Here is an 18807-nt window from a genome sequence, read left to right on the forward strand (position 1 = left end):
TCACCTCCACGAGTAGCTCTCAAGTCATTTGCTGTTCAACTTGCTGGGCTGTACTGAACTTGACCGTGTGGTACGTGTCTAAGGCTGTACGGCTAGTGCCATGGTCAGCAAACTGCAGCTCGCGAGCCACATGCGGCTCTTTGGCCCCTTGAATGTGGTTCTTCCACAAAATACCACGGCCTGGGCAAGTCTATTTTAAGAAGTGGCATTAGAAGTAGTTTAAGTTTAAAAAAAAAACTTGGCTCTTGAAATTTCAATGGTACTGTTGATATTTGGCTCTGTTGACTAATGAGTTTGCCGACCCCTGGGCTAGTGCAACATTGATGCCAGCAGCCTTCTTCAGTGGAGGAATCTAATTCCGACTTACTGTAAATCTATGGCAGGCATTACCCAAGCAGATATCTTATCTCCACTCACAGACAAGGCATTAAAAAGCCATCAGAGTCTTTCCCAAGAGCCCACGGCTAATAGAAGCTCAAGACTTCCCTCTAGGAGCTCTTAACATTTCCTCGAAGGAAGAATGGTCTGCTCTCCTGGGGGATTAGAGTCCTCTGGCACCAACAAGAGAATACCACGAGGAAATCTTCTCCTCCTCCCCCCCCCCCCCCCCCCCCCCCGGCTTGAAGCAGTTGTAAAAAGGACAATTAAACCACAGACATGTGAGCACTAAACAAGGAAGTTGTACGAAAGTCAACGCCATGCAGGTAAGAGAATGCTTAGGAATTACCAGTACTTGGAAGTCAGCAGTTACAGGTTCAAATAGTTCTTGTAAATGATCAACCACTGGAAAACTTCCCGATGGCCGGGTAGCCAATGGTTTCTAGAGTCAAAATACATTAGAAAAGTAACGAAAACTCTCGTTTCTGATACCATCTCGGCTTAGAGACAAAATCAGGGAGGCCTGTTGCACCACACTGGACACGCTTCCTGGAAATTTGCAAATACCAGGCCATGGAGCTTGACTAATGCCTTTTGGACGTGGTGCCCACTGAATGTGTGTAGAGAACTGGTGTGGGAAAGACCCTAATGTCTGGTCCTGACGTCAATGCCTTTGGCCTTGAAAATCACCAGAAAGGGGAGGTAAAGGTCCTGGATGAGGGAACACTCCTGTAACCCAGAGCCCGCCCACATTATTCACAGCAGCCAATCCTAAGCTTACCCCTTCCTTCCTGAGAAGACCCCAATGGAGGCCTGCTGTCCCCTCGGCCCCTCTGTCTCCTGACCAACCCGGGTCCTTCCCCATGTGGCCCTTTGTGAGAGAAATGAACATTTGTCAGGAGGCATGGCTAGGGAGAACCTGGGTTTTTATATGAGGATCAGGCCAACCGGAAGTATGGTGTCTACTACCCATCTTCCCCAACGGTGGGAAACCAGCCCTTTAAATGAGCGTGAGATGAAAGCAGCGAACACTTATGAGTGGTCCAGCTACTGATGCCCACTGTCTCCCATGCCCCCAGATGGCTCTGCTCAGCAGGACCTGGCTAAAGGAATGCCCAGCTCTCCTGGCACCGATGCTGGCTCCTGCTTCAGATTAGTTTTTTACTGAAGCCCACAGGACAGGACTTGAAGATTTTTGTGGGTCATAGGGAGTGGGAGAAAAACGGGGGGATGAGTTCAAAAGGCACTCAACCTGAACAGAAGGGAGCTCGAACAGAAGGGAGCTCAGCTCCCAGGAGCCAGCGGACAGAGGCGCCTGGTGTCTCCCCAGGTGGGAGGATTTTTCATCTCCACTGCAGTTCCTGTATCCCCAATGGAGCCAAAGCCACCGAGCTCCTTGGCCCTTGCAGAGTGGCGTGGCCAAGGACACTGGAGAAAGCTGGGCCCGAGACCTAACTAGGCCACTTACCAGCGGGTGACTTAACCTTGATGAGTGGGTTTCTGCATTGACAAAGGGAGGATGAGAACATGGTCACACCTGCTGCTGTAGCAGATGGAACAGGGAATGTGCAGGGCTTGCTCCTTTCCTGTCATTAACAACCAGAGCTGGCACAGGGCAGCTTTCCCATGTGCTCTTGGGTGCCTTGCCATTTAATCTTCACAAAAGCCCTAGGAGCAGGTAACGTAATTATCCCATTAATTTTAAATACTGGGAACTGGGAGGATTAAGGCTTAGAGATCAAGCCCTTGCCACCAAGGAATGGAACTGGTTCCCATCCCCATGCTGCCTGTTCATCTCTTAACCCAGCTTCTCCTTCATCCTCCCCACCCCCATCCACCCCCCCGCCCCACACCACTGAGAAGCTGTCACAGTAAATTGCGGCCCTCCGGCCATGAGTTTGACATGCTTGCGCCACGGGGAAGCACTGGGATAACAGGCTGCTGCTCAGGGAGTGATCTAGAAGGGGCAGGTCACGCACTGAGTCCTTTGAGGTGTCAGGTGACTAAGGGGTGCTTTCATCAAGGCTGTGACAAGCACACTGCCAACCTTGCCTCTGCTCTACAGGACACACAGGTCACGGAAGGCAGTGAGGGTCCCGTGTGGTTTCAGGTGGTCATGGGCTTGGCTGGGCAACAGGAAGCTGGGCCACCCGCACACAAGAGGCAGCCCTCGCCCAAGGCAATGAGCTCAGGCTCAGCAGAGAAGCTACAAGAAGTGGACCAGAATCACAAGTTTGTTTTCAGAAATGTTATTTATGCCCATCACTCCCACTTCGCCACCCTGGAGGGGCTGCATGATCCAAGGATGGGCCCCAGCTTCACGAAGAGAATCGGCCCCCATTTCAGACTTCCAGTGCTGACAGGAGGCTTTGGCCTTGCGGCAAGTGGCCACACTGTCGTGACTGCTCCGTGGGGTCAGCCTGGCCTCTCGGACAGAAAAGCGGGAGCCACTGACACTAACCACCTAGTGCTCTCCATGGCCCAGGGCTGGCAACACGCTCCTCAGAGCTGGTGCTGGAAAGGAACTTACTAGAGAGCTCCCCAATGGCACCTGAATTTTCAAACGGCCATGAGGCCAATGACAGACTCATGCGCCCCCACATGGCCACGGCTGTGCCTCAGGTGCTCGCAGGAGCCTTTCAAAGGTGGAGGCTCCTGCCCACCAGCTTGGGAAGAGGAAGATAAGGACAGCGTGGGGGTGTGGCTGCGTCCTCCAATCCGGGTGCACCTTCGGATGGCACCCCCCTTCGTCCCCTGGCCACCAGGGCAGCCCGCTGGTGTTAGTGGAGTTGCTGGTGTCAGTCCAGTCGGGAGATGCTCCATCGCTGGCAGCAGCCGGGGCATGGGCAGTGGGGCCGGCAGCCGGCAGGGTCATTTGTTGGCCACGGCAGAAAGCTGGTCCCGGATGCGGCCCAGCCCGTCTAACATAGTGTCCAGCGTTTCCTTGCTCAGCTCCATGGTGACGGCGGAGACGGAGGGGCGGTCCCCGCACAGACTGGGGTCTTCCTTGATCTGGAATGAGAAAGAACACAGCCCCAGAGTCATCGCCGTCTCACCTCCTCCTGCCCAGCGGGCAAGCCCTGGACCCGGGAGCCCCGCCCCATCAGGGGAACCTCTGAGAAGCCCTCTGCTCAGAGCTACCGTCCTAGCCCTGGAGTCAGCCAGCTACTGGGAGGAGGAAGGAGTGGCTCTGGGGCTGGGGTCAGTTTCCATTCGCCATGAGGGCTCAGGGCAGGTATCAGGGAAGCCGAGGCTCACCCGACTCTGACTCAACCTTCAGGTGAGAAAACGTCACGTGTTCACACTGACAGTTCACGCAATGGGCTGTAGGGGTCTGTGAGAGTCCAGGGGGATGCAGGGATGGGCAGGAGGTTTATAGGAGCTCTGAGCCACAGTGTACTTGCGGACAGCAAGGAGACTGCGAGGGCGTGTAAACAAAGGCAGGCACGTGGAGCACTCAACGTACCTAAGAGCGCTGTGCCACTTGCTGTTCCCCAAGTCAATGAAGCGACTGTAATCATCATAACCTGCGTGTTTTGTCCCAGACGAACAACCGTCAGCCCACCTCTGTACCACGACCTGTATTTGTATTTATAGCTTTCTTTAAAAGCACGCTTTACTAATATCTAAAAACTTCATTGTTAGAGGCACAATTTCATTTTCTTTGAGGTGTTGAGTCTGTGTGTCTGGTTGAGTAAATACAGCATTGCATTATCTAAATGTAACCAAACAAACCCTTAAAATGGGTCCGTAGTTGCCAAAACCGGCTTGGCTCAGTGGACAGAGCATCGATCTGCGGACTGAAAGGTCCCAGGTTCGATTCCGGTCAAGGGCATGTACATTGGTTGCGGGCACATCTCTGGTTTGGGGAGTGCAGGAGGCAGCTGTTTGATGTTTCTAGCTCTCTATCCCTCTCCCTTCCTCTCTGTAAAAAAATCAATAAAATATGTTTGTAAAAAAAATGGGTCCGTGGCTTTAAAAGATTCCTAGAAAGAACTGTGAAGATACCACCAGTGAGGCAAGAGTGTGAGACCAAGAAAATGAACGGACCCTCCAGAAGGCAGGAAGGAGGAGCAGTAACCCAGCCACGCTGGACAGGCCGCCAGCCGCTGGCCGCCAGGGACCAGCGTATGGAGGCCATCTGAGATCTGAATGCATGCTCTCCCGCTAGAGCTCAGGTTTCTGTGGGTGTATGAGGTGACCTTTAGGCATCGGCAAATTATTTTTAAAATCTGATTTGCCATCTCATTATTTCAAAATTTCTCCTCCCGGTGTGTGCATGTGTCTGTGTGACTGAGGTAGAGCACATATACTTCGTCATAAATGCCGTGTCCGGGGGAGAGCTGAAGCTTTTTTGCTTAAGGAGCGAGAGGGCCCCGAACCAGGGAGACTAGCACTGCCCATGGCCCCCGCTGCCGCCCTCCCGTCCTCCTAGTGAGGATGACGATGGCCGTACCTTCATCTGGAGCAGGCAGGTGGGCACCACCATGCGGCTGATGCTGTCGGAGGCGGTTTTGATGTCCACTCTCCAGTCCAGGTCCACCAGGCGCGGCAGAGAGACTGTGGGGGAGGGGGAGGAGGACAGCCCAGCTCAGCGCTCACGTCCCCCCATTTACCGAGCCCTTACTCTGTGACAGGCACTGAGAAAATGCCAAGCGTGTTCACAATGACAGTTCACGCAATGGGCTGTCCCATGGAGGGAGACAGATGGGCCCACTGCTCCCTGCCACCTGTGCTGAGTGCTGATTCGCAGTGGCAGCCTCTCCAGGCTGCTGCCTGAGCCCCGGCCCCTGGGAGGCAGGACAAGATGAGAAGGGATGCAGGTAGAGAAGACGGGTGGAGGCCTGAGGCTTAGGAAACGTGCAACTTCGACAACAGTGGAAAGAGCTTTTGTTTGAGAGACAAAGACTTGGCTGGGAGATGGTTCCACCGCTTGCCTGACCTCTGAGCCTCTGCTTCCTCATCTGTAAAATGGGGGTAATCTGAGCCTCACTCTCAAGTGCTGGGAGGACTAACGAGCAATGCAGGCAGAGTTCTTCAGCGGAGTGACTAGCCCCGAGTTAAATTTTGTGATCCTTTATCAAATACTCACTTTGATTCAATCTTTCACACTAATTTCAATTATGTCTTTCTTTCCTAATGGAAATATCATTATTTTAAGTATCTCACTTATTACTTGGAAATTTCAGTTTGTTGATTTGTTTTTTTACAACATACCTGTATTAAGTTTATAATCAGAAAAAAATAAGTGGAATTTTAAAACCCACATACATGTTGAGCTTGGGATTAGGTTCATTCCCTTTGATTTTCGGTTAAAAAAAACTCGCCACTTGGCAGGTTGGGAGCTGGGCTGGGAAGGAGGGTGAGGAGGAAAAGGCACATTTCGTGTACTCACTCAGGTTAGCCTGGGCTTCTGCTCGCCACGTAGATCTGTGTTAGAGGGAAAGATGAGGTGAACATGACGGCAAAGGATAACGGGAGAGGCCCATGGACCAGGGCCTCTGCCCTGCTCTGTGACCCCCAAACCTTCTGATAGGAAAGGACCACAGGAACACCCCACTCCAGTGAGCAGTCGTTTGTTTGTTTGTTTGTAAAGCTCAGTGACTTTTAAGGACAAAGTGCTGTTCGTTTTCACCACTTAAAAAAAGGAAAGGGCTCAATGCATTGCCATCTTCTTGGCCATCATTCTTAGACAAGCAGAGAAAAGGTTAGCCTATTCTCCTTTTTATATTGATTTGAGAGAGAAACATTGATGCAAGAGAGAAACATCGATCGGCTGCCTTCTGCATGCCTGCTACCGGAGGAGCCCACAGCCAGCACGTGCCAACTGGGAATGGAGCCAGCAACCTCCTGGTGCACAGGGCGATGCCCAACCAACTGAGCCACACTGCCCAGGGCCGCCCAGGGCCTGTAGCCCGGTAAGGGAATAAGTATGCAGGCAAAACAAGTTTCTGTGACAAATTGTTCACTGAAGTGAACATGGCCAACAGCTTAAGTGTCTAACCCTTGGGAATTTCTTAACTGAATTACACAGAATTTCTTTATACAATGGAATCTGTTTAGCCACTACAAATGTTAATGGAGGTAAGTATGTACGGATCTGAAATATCATTAACATTAATACTGTTCATTGCAAACCAGCTCATTATAAAGGGGCATCTCCCCACTGCATTAAAAACAGAAATGCCCTCCAACCCCGTCCCCCCAGAGGCTCCTGCTAAGGAATGCACACTGCGACCCTCTGGGGGGCGGGATCAGGTGCTTCTTTTTGCTCACCGTGTGTGCTTTTTCAAGAATGAACGTATTCATTCTAGAACAGGAAGAACAAATATAAACCTTACAAGGAACTCTGGAGAAAGGAGCACTCACATGTTTTCTAGGATGATTTTTGTCAGCAGGTTTTTGAGATTCTGGTGGAAATTTGCAGGAAAGAGAGCCAGCACGGCCTCGGGGGTGGACAGGTCCCAGAACACTGCCAGCCTGGTGAGGCGGTGCAGGGCCTGGAGCAGCTGCGGGAGAGATGGGGAGTCCTGGGTGGTGAGGAGAAGTGGGCCAGGAGATGGGGACAGGGAACAGGGGACAGGGCTCTCCTCCCAGCCTGCCACACATTGCTAGTCATTCAATGGAGTCCCACCAGCCCCGAGGCCTCTGCTGTCAATGCCAATGCCCATGTGCCAACCTCAGTGAACAAAGCTCCACGCTGAAATAATAACACCACCAACAACAGCATGGGCCAGTTTGGGTGACCTCTTGTGTTAGAAAACTGTTTGCCCTGGAAAAATAAGGCTGTGAGAGCTCCATACCAGGAGCCACACTTTCCCCTTCCTCTTGGCCATCAGCTGAGCCGAGGAGAGGTCCAGCCGATCTAACAACATCCTCCCAGTTTCTGCCCAGCGATCCCTGAAAAGTCTGCCTAAGTATCCAACCAACATTTAATAAGCATCAGCAAGTTACAGGCCTAGAATGAAAAACCATAAAAAGGTTGCTTTTTGGCCACACTGTGTAGGTAACAAGTCAGAAAAGGAAACGGTCAGGAGCTCTGATTCTGGGTAAGGTCTCCCAGCCACGCCTCATTTCCAACAAGGAAATAAAGGTTCCAAACAAAGGTGTTCAGTTCACTGACACTGAAAAAATAAAAATCTAAGTTTGCTTTCATGTCGACAGACATGTAAGGGGAACATTTCCTGGACACAGCCATGAGGGCAGGGGGTCAAGAAAGAGACTGAGGAGTTGAGAGCCCGATGGTCAAAGGTCACTGCTGGTCTCACTTACTTGCTCTGCCTCCTCCTGGGTCACCGACAAGCTGGAACACGTGGTATCCAGCAGTTCTTTCGAGCCGAGGGCTGAACTGGAAAAGCTCTGTTGGCATAGTTGTCTGACAACGTCTTTTGAGGAAGCCTATGAATTAGTCCACAGATGGAAAACAAATCACCAAAAATACATGCTTTAGAACAGAATGTACCTAGGGAAGATGGATGAGAAGCACTTTTCCTCCTTCTTCCCATTAAGTACAACTAGCAATCCTGGGCACTATATGGAAAACAAACCTAAGACAACTAAGAGAGGGAGAGAAGACCCCTCTATTAGTGGACCGCCCTCCTGACCAAGGAATGACATGGTGGTGAGCTCCCTGGGTTTTCTTTTTGTTCATACATCCCAGACTCTGAGCTGAAGAAAGGGCAATGGAGAATGCCATTGGGTGCAGAAAGCAAAAAGCTCCCACAAGTTCCTGCTCTCTTTGGCCAATGGGCCAAGTGGGGGCAGCCTAGCAAAATAGAAAACCTTAGACAATAACCGCTCTACTCCAGCCAACCACCACAGAAAGAACGGCGGCCCCACCCTGATCCAGGTCAGCAAAGGCCGAGTGGGAAGCCTAGACTTCCACCCTAGGAAAGCTGTAACGAGGTGTTCCAACATCCCTGCTGCCAGGGTGTCAGACAAGGCCAAGTCAGAGGCTGGGGCTAAGTGGGGTGCTCCCTGCCAGGCAGTCACAAGTCCCATCACCCAGAGGGATCAGCAGAGCCTGACCACGGAAGTCCATACCTCCAATAGGCGGGGGGAAGGGGAGGCAGTCACAATGAGGGTGAGCTTTAGGTTTCCAGTCCCAGCTTTCTTACGTCCTTCATTAATGTATCCAACAGCTATTTATTAAGCACATGCTGTGTGCCAGGTATTGGGATGGGGGGTACACTTGTTGGCAACAGATTTGTGAATAAAATAGATGCTTTTAGGGATGGAAAATAAGACAAAACACCGGGGAGGTGGTTAAAACAACAAAGGGACCACTGCACGCATCAGTGCTGAGTGTTATTAACTCAATCCTCTTCCTCCAGTGCGTTGTTGTTTTTTAAGAAGTCCCTCATGGATCTTACATTCTTGTGAGGAAGAAAGACGACAGACGCATAATGTCCGCCAGAGACAAGAACTACGAAGGAAGCTAAAGCCGCCCCTTCCCATGGAGGAAGTCAGAAGTTAAGCAAATAACTCCAGCCTTTCATTAGGGCCTTTGAAACTCTATGAAGTACGACCCTTTCAACCTCACAATCCTTCAAAACATCATCAGAATTTTTTGGCCTTTACATGGGTCAAAGGAGGTACAGGAAAACCCTGGGCTCGGTGAAGGAAGAATGCCCTTGATTCAGGGGCTGGTGCACGCAGAGACCATTTCTCCACCTCCCAGCCCGAGGGGCTGCTGGCTGCCATCGGAACTGGCCCCGCGGGCCTGACAATTACCCGCCTCCTGCACCCACCACCAAAGCCGGCCCCAGAGGCTACTAGTGGGAGGCATCTGCACGGCGCCTTCACAACGCATTATCTTATTTGTTCCCCCACCAAGGTGAGGGCAGGATAAATTATATTCACTTTTTTTTTTTTAACGACCAGGAAACGCGCAACGATTTCCCCGGGGCCACGGAGAGGTAGTGTCGAGAGTCCTGACTCCAAATCAAGGCCCCTTTATTCCCAATTCCTCCTCCGCCTAAAATCCCGGGGACAAAGGGCGCCTCGGCCCGTCCCCGCCCCTCCATTTACCTTCAGCAGGCTCTGGAGAGCCCCAAAGTTTTCTGCAGTCAACGCAGCCATTTTCCCCTAGTTCATGTGACCGCCTCATGGGAGAGGCGCGGTCATGTGGTCCCCTCGGCCGCCGCGGGGCATGCTGGGGACTGTAGTCCTTCCGGGAGGCGGAACCCGCCAAGCCGGGGGCACTGAGGGATGGGGAGGAGCCCAGAAGGGCTAGGAGACTGGCTAGGTCCGCCAGATGACTTGAGGGCAATGGGGTGGGGAGGACGCGGGCTGGGCTTGTTTACTTAGGAGATCTAGGGGAACTCTGATTTTCCTGGACCCAAGTGGGTAGGCTGGCTGCTTTGAGGAATGCGCCTGCATGGCGGGCCCCGTGGGAGCGCAGGGACCCGCTACTTGGCTGGTTGGGAATACATTGTGGCTGTGCATTACCGGAATTCTTGGAACTCACCCTTTTCCCCTATCCCGAAGAATGAATGCATAATTGCTTTCGCGTATATAGTTTCCTTCTGCGAGAGATAGATAGGAGCTGGTGTCATTTGGCTCATCCAGATGGGGAAACTGATTCACTTAGGGCTTTGGTGCCATCCACTGGTGTAGAGCTGCCTGGATTGCCACCACCAGGGTGCTTTTAAAGGTGTGCCTATATGTGGAGAGCCACCACAGTATTTGGACAGGTTCAAGTCTCAGACTAATGAGAGGGCACAGTCCTCTCATGGCCACGTTCAAGTCCCAGCTTGGAGGGCAGAGCCCTCCCCGCACAATGATAGACAACAGCTGTACTTGTAAGCTTGAACCTATGGTTCAAACACATGGCTCCAGGTGCCCCAATGTGGCTGCAAGTAAACAAAGCTTGACCAGATGCATGTCATTGAGTAGGATCAAAACCCATGAGAATGTTGTAAAAATCTTGACTACACCCTTCCTTTGCCTCCTGGCATCTGCTATAAAATAAAGACCCAGCTTCTAGCTCTCCATCAGATATGCTCTCTGTCAGCACAGCATCCCACCGAGACCCAGCTTTCATTCTCTTGTCTGTCTTTTCTCAATCCTTCACCACCCCCACTCAGGGTCACCCTTGCCCATGCTGGCACGCATACCTATGGAGTGGGGAGTTTCCAGCAACTCCTCAATCAGAAACCTTTTCATGGGAAGAAACAGAATAGGATGTGAGAGTTCATTGTCATGCCTCTGTCCCTCTGCCTGGCTCTCTTTAGGACTCATCTGAATTCTTCCCAGTTCTGAATATGTCAAACTGTGCTTTCATTTATTTCATCAGCTTGCCACTCTCTGTCTAAGCCTCTCCCACACTTATTGATTTATTTATTTCCGATAACAACCCTATTTGATACACACACACACACACACACACACACACACAGTACTGTTCTCCCATTTTATATAAAGGGGAGGAGGCTGAATCACAGAAAACTTTAGTCACTTGTCCAGCAGAGCGCACATTCAAACTTGGAACAGGCTGACTCCACAGTCCATGCTGTTAACCACCAAACTGTTCTTGTCTCTTTGTTTTCCCAGAGCTAAAAAGCTCATGCTGCTTCTGTCTGGACATCTGGCTTCCCCAGGGAGCCAACACAATGTAAGGGTGTTCCCGGGAAACTGGCCCAGTGGTACGGTGAGACACAATACGACGAGTAGAAGGGGTACTTTGGGCTTTGGAAAAAGACCCAGGTTCAATTCCTAGCTCCTGTTTTGGCAAGTTACTTCATGTCTCTGAACCTCAGTTTCCTCATCTGTAAAATGGGGACAGCAGTAATAAAATTATCTTTTGACTGTGAGGAGGAGCTTAGGGATGACTTATACCCAAAATGGGAAGGATTGTTTATCTGGTAACTTGGTTCTCGCCGCTGGCATCCCTAACGGGGAGAGATTCCCTGTGCTATAGGAAAGGGCTTGCTTGCCCCAGGGTGGCAGAGGGATAAAGAGTTTTCCCAGGGATAAAGGATTTCTTGGGACATGAGATGTTCAGTGCTAACACTGGGACAGCATTGGGTAAAGCGGGTCAGTGAGTCACCCTGGTTTTAGGTCTGATCTCCTGGGGAAAGCATCCTTTCAGAGGCCTCCTTGTCTCCTCTGGTGGGGCTGATGTGAACAGAGCAATATGGATGCAGAAATTTTTTAATGGAAGGCAATTAAGGGTCACAATCATAGTTTGGGTTTCTTTTTTTTGGTAATAGTTTTATTGTGGTATAATGCACATATACAATTTACCCACTTCAAGTGTATAGTTTAATGGGTTTTAGTTACTTTCAGAGTTATGTAACCATCACCACAGTCCATCTGAGAACATAATTACCACCCCCGAAAGAACACCATGCCCTTTAGCCACCAACCCCCCAAAACTCTCCATTATACCTAGCCCTAGGCAACCACCAATCTACTTTCTGTCTCTATAGATTTGTCTATTCTGGACATTTTATATAAACGGAATAATCTGATATGTGGTATTTTTATTGTCTCTCCCCCTTCCCCCCTTGTCCCAGGAGTTTTGAGGTTTACCCATGTTCAAAGAGGAAGAGACAGGGAGAGAGAAATAGAAACATTCATGATAAGAGATAATCATTGATTGGCTGCCTCCTGCATGTCCCACACTGAGGATTGAGCCTGCAATCCAGGCATGTGCCCTGACCGGAATCAAACCATGACCTCCTGGTTCATAGGTCAATGCTCAACCACCGAGCCATGCTAGCCGGGCTACTTCATTCCTTTTGATTGCTAAATCATTTCCATTGTATGATAAAGCACATTCTGTGTATCCATTCATCCATGGGTGTGTTTTGGGATTGATTTCACCTCCTGGCTATGGTGAATAATGGCTCTGTGAACACTCTTGTAGGAGTTTCGTGTGGATTTATGTTTTCATCTCTCTTGGGGGATATCTATCCAGGAGAGGAATTGTCGGCTCACATGGTAACATGGTAACTCTGTTTGACTTTGTGAGGAGCTGCGGGACTGTGTTCCGGAGCGGCTGGGCCACTTTACATCCTGTCAGCAGGGTCGCAGGTTCCCGTTCCTCCACTCCTCACCAGCTCTTTTTTTTTTAATATTCATGCTCACACATTTATTTATTTATTTTACATTTTTTTAATTAAATTATTATCTGTGTACATATTCACCAGCTTTTATTATGACGTTGATCAGCTGCCCCCGGGCTGTGAAGCTGCATCTCAATCCAAGCCATCTTGCTTGGGAGTTGCGCGTCCATAGAAGCACATTTCACCTCTTAGGCCGGACCCAACTCTAAGTTCTGACTTCTTTTTTTTGTTGTTTGTGTTCATCCTCACCTGAGGATATTTTTCCCATTGCTTTTTCAGAGAGTGGAATGGAGGGAGAGAGAGAGAGAGAAGCAGAAGCACTGATGTGACAGAGACACATCTGTTGGTTGCCTCTAGCATGGGGGATCGAACCTACGAACCAGGTACATGCCTTTGAACAGGAATGGAACCCACAACCCTTGGGTGCATGGTCCAATGCTCTCACCACTGAGCAACACTGGCCAGGCCCTGACTGCCTTCTTTATCAAAAGAACACCTGCATGGGGTGGATTAAACCGCAGGGCCTGGGGTCCTTTAGGGTGAGCCCGCCTCATTTCCCCGGTTTCCCTTTCGTCACCCCCAGGTCGTGGACTGAGATGAGGGTGGTGTCCAGGGAGAGGGCAGCTCTGCCTTTTTGGTCCTCTGCTCCAAGCCAAAGAGTGACCCGCTCACCAGAAGACTACAGGCAAACTGGGGATGGAGGGACTGACCGTGACAGGTGTGCATGGGACTGGCATGTCATCTGTGTCCAGATCAGGCATCACATGCCATGTGATTTGGGGCTAACTCTGCAGAGACGATGTCTTTAGAAACACAGTGTTTAGAAATGGGGAGATCTGACATAAAAACCCACATTTCTGGCTCTTTTATATTCTGTGACCAGCCTACCCATGCTGATCCCGCCTTTCCACGTGGCAGCCGTTGGCGGGAACTGCGTCCTGGCCGCCCCTGAAGACTGGTGAGGGCACAGCTGACTGGTGAGTGACCCTTGGTGTGTCACAGCTGACCCTCTCCGTGCATTTGTCACCCGCCTCATCCCTGGGAGTATTTTTCAGCGACGTGAGCCAATGTGGGTGGTGGGGCTGAGTTTGGGATGTGGGACCCTGGGTTTCCATCCATCTCTTCATGGATCTAAGCAAGTCCTCGGGGCGATGTGGGCATCTAAGTTGCCATTCATACTTCCCAAGTGATGTCTAGGGAGTAAGCACTGTTCTAAGAGTTGTTCCTGTATCCACTCATATAATCCTGACCTTAACACTGAAAGAATCCCAGTTTTCAGGTAGGCAAACTAACGGTCAGGGAACAACCTCCCTCATGGTCCAGGGGTGTTGGTGGCAGAGCCAGGATGAAGGCGGGAGCACATGAGGTCATTCTGCGAGCTTGCTGGACTCATACGCTCTGGTGCGCTGTGGGGTTGCCATGGATGCCGCCACATGATGGCTCACCTGGCCTTGCCAACTGGGCCACGTAGGCTGTGTGGCCGGGCAGTGGTCCCAGCCAGGTGCCCCCTCACTCAAGCCAAGGTTTGGAGTAGAGGATGTGCATGGTTAGAGAGGTGACATGTGTGGTTCTTTTCAGCGCTAACTCGAGGTGAGTCTCTGGAAGGGGACTAGAGAAGAGAGGGCGGGGGCATGGCTGAGCAGGTGTCCCTATCCCCGGGACAGAACGCCATGGCCTCCCACAGGGCTGGTGGCTCTGGTTCGTGAATTCCAGAGGCATCCGACCCAGGAGGGCACTGTGGCCTCATTTCTCATCCTTCGGTCCCAGGAGCGACACAGACGCAGCTGATAACACACAGCATTGTCCTCATGCACACAGGGCCCTATTGTTTCCCCCATGCACAGCGAGGAGGCCCTGCCAATGGCCTTGAATGGCACCTTGCTCTCCTTTCTCCAGTGTTACACTTGTGTGTGTGTTTTTCTCAGTCCCGGATTTGGCTAAACAATGGATTTCCTGTGGGGTGGGTCAGCTTTTCATCTTCACCACCTCTTTCTCCCTCAGTCCGCAGGCCCCGCAGGTGGGGAAGCAGCGGAGGGACAGGCGATGGTGGTGGTGGTGGGGGGGGGGAGGGAGCTGGGCCTGTTGCAATGTCACCATCTCAGGAGGCTGAAAGGCGGGGGACCTCGCCTCTGCCCTGCAAGGTGGGACCTGCCCTAGAGGAAGGAACCAGACCAGGTAACTCAGGAGAGAGGCGGAGAGCTGCTGGGGAGGAGAGGGGCTGGAGGCAGTGCCAAGGGCTGGGCCCCAGCAGGATAGGCTACTGGGTTCAAGACACCTTGCAAACAAATAAGACAAGCAACTGAGGTGACTGCCTGTCTGACCCCCATTCAGTGCCTCTGAAGTGTCTTATAGACTAGAAACTTCAGGACGCACTTGAGTTTACTGAGATGCCGGTTCCCAGCTGCCATGACGAAGCTCTGACTGCCTGCATTGCACCTGCATCATAGTGCTATATGCATCTTTATCGACAGCAATGATAGCAAATACGTATGCAATGTGCTTCCCACTCTCACATGCTTGCACCAGGCAGTCTGGTTCTAGAATCTGTGCTTTCCCTCACCACCCCTCTTGCATAGTGTTCTTTACGGCGGACCAAGGTTTCCCTTTGAGAGGCCGTGATATGGAGCGATCACCATGTGTCTCAAGGCCTCTGCCCCATGCCGGGCACTCTCAGAGTTGGCACCTGTTTGCTCTTTTCTCCCACCGAATGCCCCTGTGGAAAGGGTGCTTGTAGTATATCCATTTCGCAGACGAGGAAATGGAAGTACAAAAACGTTAAGCAGCTTGCCTAAGGGGAGAGCAGGAGTCACAAGTGGCAGCGGCAGGATTCGAACTCAGTTCTCTCTGGAGTGTGGTGTGATTTTAAAGCCTGCCCTGCCCTGGGGCTGGTCTGGAGCTACGGAGGGTGGCATTACGGCCCCGGGCTTGACAGGACTTGACTTGCTAGCTAGAGGAATGCAGATGCTATTTGATGGTCTGTCTGGTGTCCTTAGCTTTGTCTTGCTCAAAGAAGGTGGAATTGCTTATGGGTGAGGGAAGGAATTTAGAATGATACAATTGCTCAGTGAGCACTCTCACTTGGCCAGACATGGGCCATGTTGCCACATGTGTAGGATGTTAAATAAACAGGACTCACAGGGAGTTTTCAGGAAGCCACCTTCATGTCTGCCTGTCACTGCCCCTCAGCATTTTCTGTGCAATCCCACTCTTCCCCTGCCAGTCTCAATTCAGTAGCTGGTATGCCCACTGGGTATCAGACTATAGTTGTGCCAGGTGGACACGCCTCTTCCTCCTCCAGCTGGGGCCTGGAGCTGGGAGAGGGTCTGTGGCCAGTCTCCTGCTCTCCCCTTAGGCTCCATCTGAACCGGGGTGGCGAGAAGGAGTCGGGGTGAGGGGACAAGAGGGAGGAGAGGAGTGGGAAGTTCTTGCTGGGTGGCACCCCAAAGCCCTCTAAAAAAAAAAAAAATCATCCTGGGGAGATTGTGCCCACACCAGGCACCGGGCACCACTAGGCTTCAGATATTGCATGTGCATGTCGTTTTGATTCTCGCCACAATCCTAGGGCCCAGGTATGGGTGCAAAAATGGGATTTGCGATGCTAAATGACTTGCCCACCGGCGTGCTGCAGGTCCGTGGCTAAGGGCAAAGCTGGCTGAGACGCCTTCCCCAGGATGCTTTATCGCCTCCTTTTCAAGCGAGGACATCCTTAGGCATGTGCCAGGGACGCTCCTGCGGCAGTTCAGTGATGTGCTCAGGATGCTTGTTCCTGTCTCCACTTCTCTGACCTGCCATCTTCTTGCTGTTTTCAACCTCAGGAAGGCATGGGGCTCCGGCAGTGACATCTAGACGTAGCGAGGGTCAGAGAAAGAAGGGAGCATGGGTTTCTTCCCAGAGCTTTCTCCTTTACCCAGAAGCCCCTCCCCACGCATTCCAGCAATCTTTCCCCACGGACACAGGATTGCCTCCTTGGCCCACCTGTTCCTGGACCAACTCTGGCAAAGGGGGTGAAGTTACCATGGGGCCAATTGGGCCTATTCCCGGGGTTTCTGTTGGAGGTGAGTCATTTTTCCTGGAGCAAAAGTAGGGTTCCATTTGAGAGGCAAAAGAGGAAATGAATGTGGAGGAGCTGAGTGGAGGGACCAATGGCATCCAGCACACGGAGGGGATTAAGCGTCTATTGTCAGGCTCATGGGTTCCTGGTTCTCCACGGGTCTACGTCTTGGCCAAGTCGTCCCTTCCATTGCTAGAAATTGTGTAGGAAGGAGCTTATGATTCACTCACATAAGCAGGTCCAATCCTCTCTGAAGGGAGACCTGAGAGCTTGATTTAGGAGAGACCAGGAGGAGAGAAGTAGCTGACGTGATATATCCCAGTCTCCACTAGACCATTTCTACGTTGGGGATCTCACTGGGAGACTGTTTCGCTCTTCTCGGGGTCTGTCAGAAAAAGTCCTCTAGCAGGCTACCTGGATGAATGGGGCAGCAGCCATCCCTAGCGTTGCGGGATATTGAAGAGATGTGCTGCACTCCCTTCCCTGGGAATCCAGCTTTTAGCTGACATCATGAATTTGAAGTATTGTGGAGAATGGCTACAGTGTCTGGACAGGTTCAAGCCTCGGACTAATGAGAGGGCTCAGTCTTCTCGTGGCCACGTACAAGTCCCCGCTTGGAGGGCAGAGCCCTCCCAGCACAATGAGAGCCAACAGCTGTAATTGTAAGCTTGAACCTGTAGTCCGAACACGTGGCCCCATGTGCCTGAGTGATATGGGCTTGATAGAGTTCAGCTGCATATAATTGAGTTGGATCGAAACCCACGAGAAGGTTGTAAACATCTTGACTACACCCTTCCTTTGCCTTGTGGCCTCTGCTATAAAATAAAGACACGGCTTGTAGTCCGTGGCACTGTCGCTAGCTGTCCATCAGAGAGGAGAGCGTCCCACTGAGACCCAGCTTTCATTCTCCTGTCTGTCTTTTCTCAGTCCTTCACCGTCCCCACTCAGGCTCACCGAACCTGGCTGAGCTGGCGCGGCACATAAGGCACCCTGGCTGTGCCAGCCTGCCACAGGGTATTACTCAGCAAATCTCTCCTCACCTGCCCTGCACCTTGGGGCAGAGTATACATCTTGCCCCTCTGACCATGGGCTTAATCAGTGACTTGCTTTGGCCAATGGCATGTGAGTGAGTGGGTCTGATTGTAGCAGAGGTTTTAAATAATGCATGTGGTGTGACCTCTCTGGGCTCCTGTAACCATTATGAGGAAAACACAGCCCCTGTTCTCTGGGCCCCAGACTTAGTCCCATGGAACAGATCCAAACCCAACCTGAATCAGAGGTGCCCTAGCCACACTGCAGACCTGTGAGTGAGGGGGGGAAAATGCTTGTTTTTGTAAGTCACAGGTTCTTACTTTGCAGCAATAGCCGACTGCTACTGGCGGTGTTTCTGAGTATTGCCCAATGGGTTTAGATGTTGTGGCCGGTGCGTAGGACCAGCCGTGAGAGCACGTTCTATCCGGCAGTCCCCGGAACAGCGAGTGCTGAGTATGGCTCAGAAAGGAGATGACTTGGAGCTGTTTGGGCAAGTTTCTTAGAACATCCCAAACTGTAAGAACTTTCTATAAACTCTTCTCTGACCCATTTTCACCAAAATACGCTTTGTAGCCAAGGAGTTACTACAGTGTCTTTCATCATCCATGCTCGGACGTGGTAGGATGTAGAGGAAAGGGTGCTCACTGGGCATGGGGTGTTTCTGTACCACAGTTCAGCCTAGGTCTGCGACATGGGGTAAGTCATTTAATCTCTCTGAACCTCACTATCTTCACTTGCAACTGGAAGGTAAGAATAAAATGATGGTGTACGGGGATGGCTTTCAAAGTGTACTGTTAGTGGAGTGAGATAGGCGAGAGAAGGCAGTCAATGGATGTTTTCAGGCAAGTTGCCACAATGGGCTTGATCCTGCTGGGGACATTGGAAACAACATAGGATGTGACCCTTGGCCCGTTCCCACCTGCGTGGCTAGGGAGCTGGGTGATGTATGTATGCCGAATTTGGCCAGTCATCGGTTGAAGGCTGTGGGGGTGGCGATGGTGGCATTCATTGCTGGATGAACACTGGCAGCCAGAGAAAGCACAAGGCAAAGCGATGCAGATGCCAGTCCTGGAAAGCCAGGACTGTGTGGCGGGAGACTTTGCACTGAATGCCCTTTGTGATAATCGGGTAAATCTATTGCCCGTATAGATGGAGAGATCTAGAGGGTGGCTCAGAGAGGAAAAGGCATTGAGGTGATGGATCAAAATGGTTGCTTTGCCACTTACTGGCAGTCACCTGGCTGGCTGTTACCATGGCTTATAACCAGGTGGGAGG

General features: G+C 51.4%; 1 protein-coding gene across 1 annotated transcript; it reads right to left on the reverse strand.

The window, feature by feature from the left end:
- Positions 1-3138: 3138 nt before the first annotated feature.
- COMMD9 (COMM domain containing 9) lies at positions 3139-9544 on the reverse strand. The gene is made up of 6 exons (XM_036426288.2): positions 9409-9544; positions 7651-7776; positions 6748-6887; positions 5774-5808; positions 4835-4938; positions 3139-3390 (listed from the first exon to the last, which is right to left on the reverse strand). Exons 1-6 carry the CDS (start codon positions 9457-9459, stop codon positions 3250-3252), a joined length of 597 nt encoding a protein of 198 aa, XP_036282181.1. The 5' UTR covers positions 9460-9544; the 3' UTR covers positions 3139-3249.
- Between the last annotated feature and the right edge of the window lie 9263 nt (positions 9545-18807).

Source organism: Pipistrellus kuhlii, unplaced genomic scaffold, assembly GCF_014108245.1.
Source record: "Pipistrellus kuhlii isolate mPipKuh1 unplaced genomic scaffold, mPipKuh1.p scaffold_m20_p_9, whole genome shotgun sequence".
Taxonomy (NCBI): Eukaryota; Metazoa; Chordata; class Mammalia; order Chiroptera; family Vespertilionidae; genus Pipistrellus; species Pipistrellus kuhlii.

What these genes read in the sequence shown, in the direction of transcription:
- COMMD9 (XM_036426288.2), bottom strand. Translation starts at nt 9,459, where the DNA reads ATGGCTGCGTTGACTGCAGAAAACTTTGGGGCTCTCCAGAGCCTGCTG. An exon ending in CTCTCCAGAGCCTGCTGAAG is followed by an intron (nt 7,777 to 9,408) that starts GTAAATGGAGGG and finishes ACTAATTCATAG; the next exon opens with GCTTCCTCAAAAGACGTTGT. An exon ending in CCCAGGAGGAGGCAGAGCAA is followed by an intron (nt 6,888 to 7,650) that starts GTAAGTGAGACC and finishes TCTCTCCCGCAG; the next exon opens with CTGCTCCAGGCCCTGCACCG.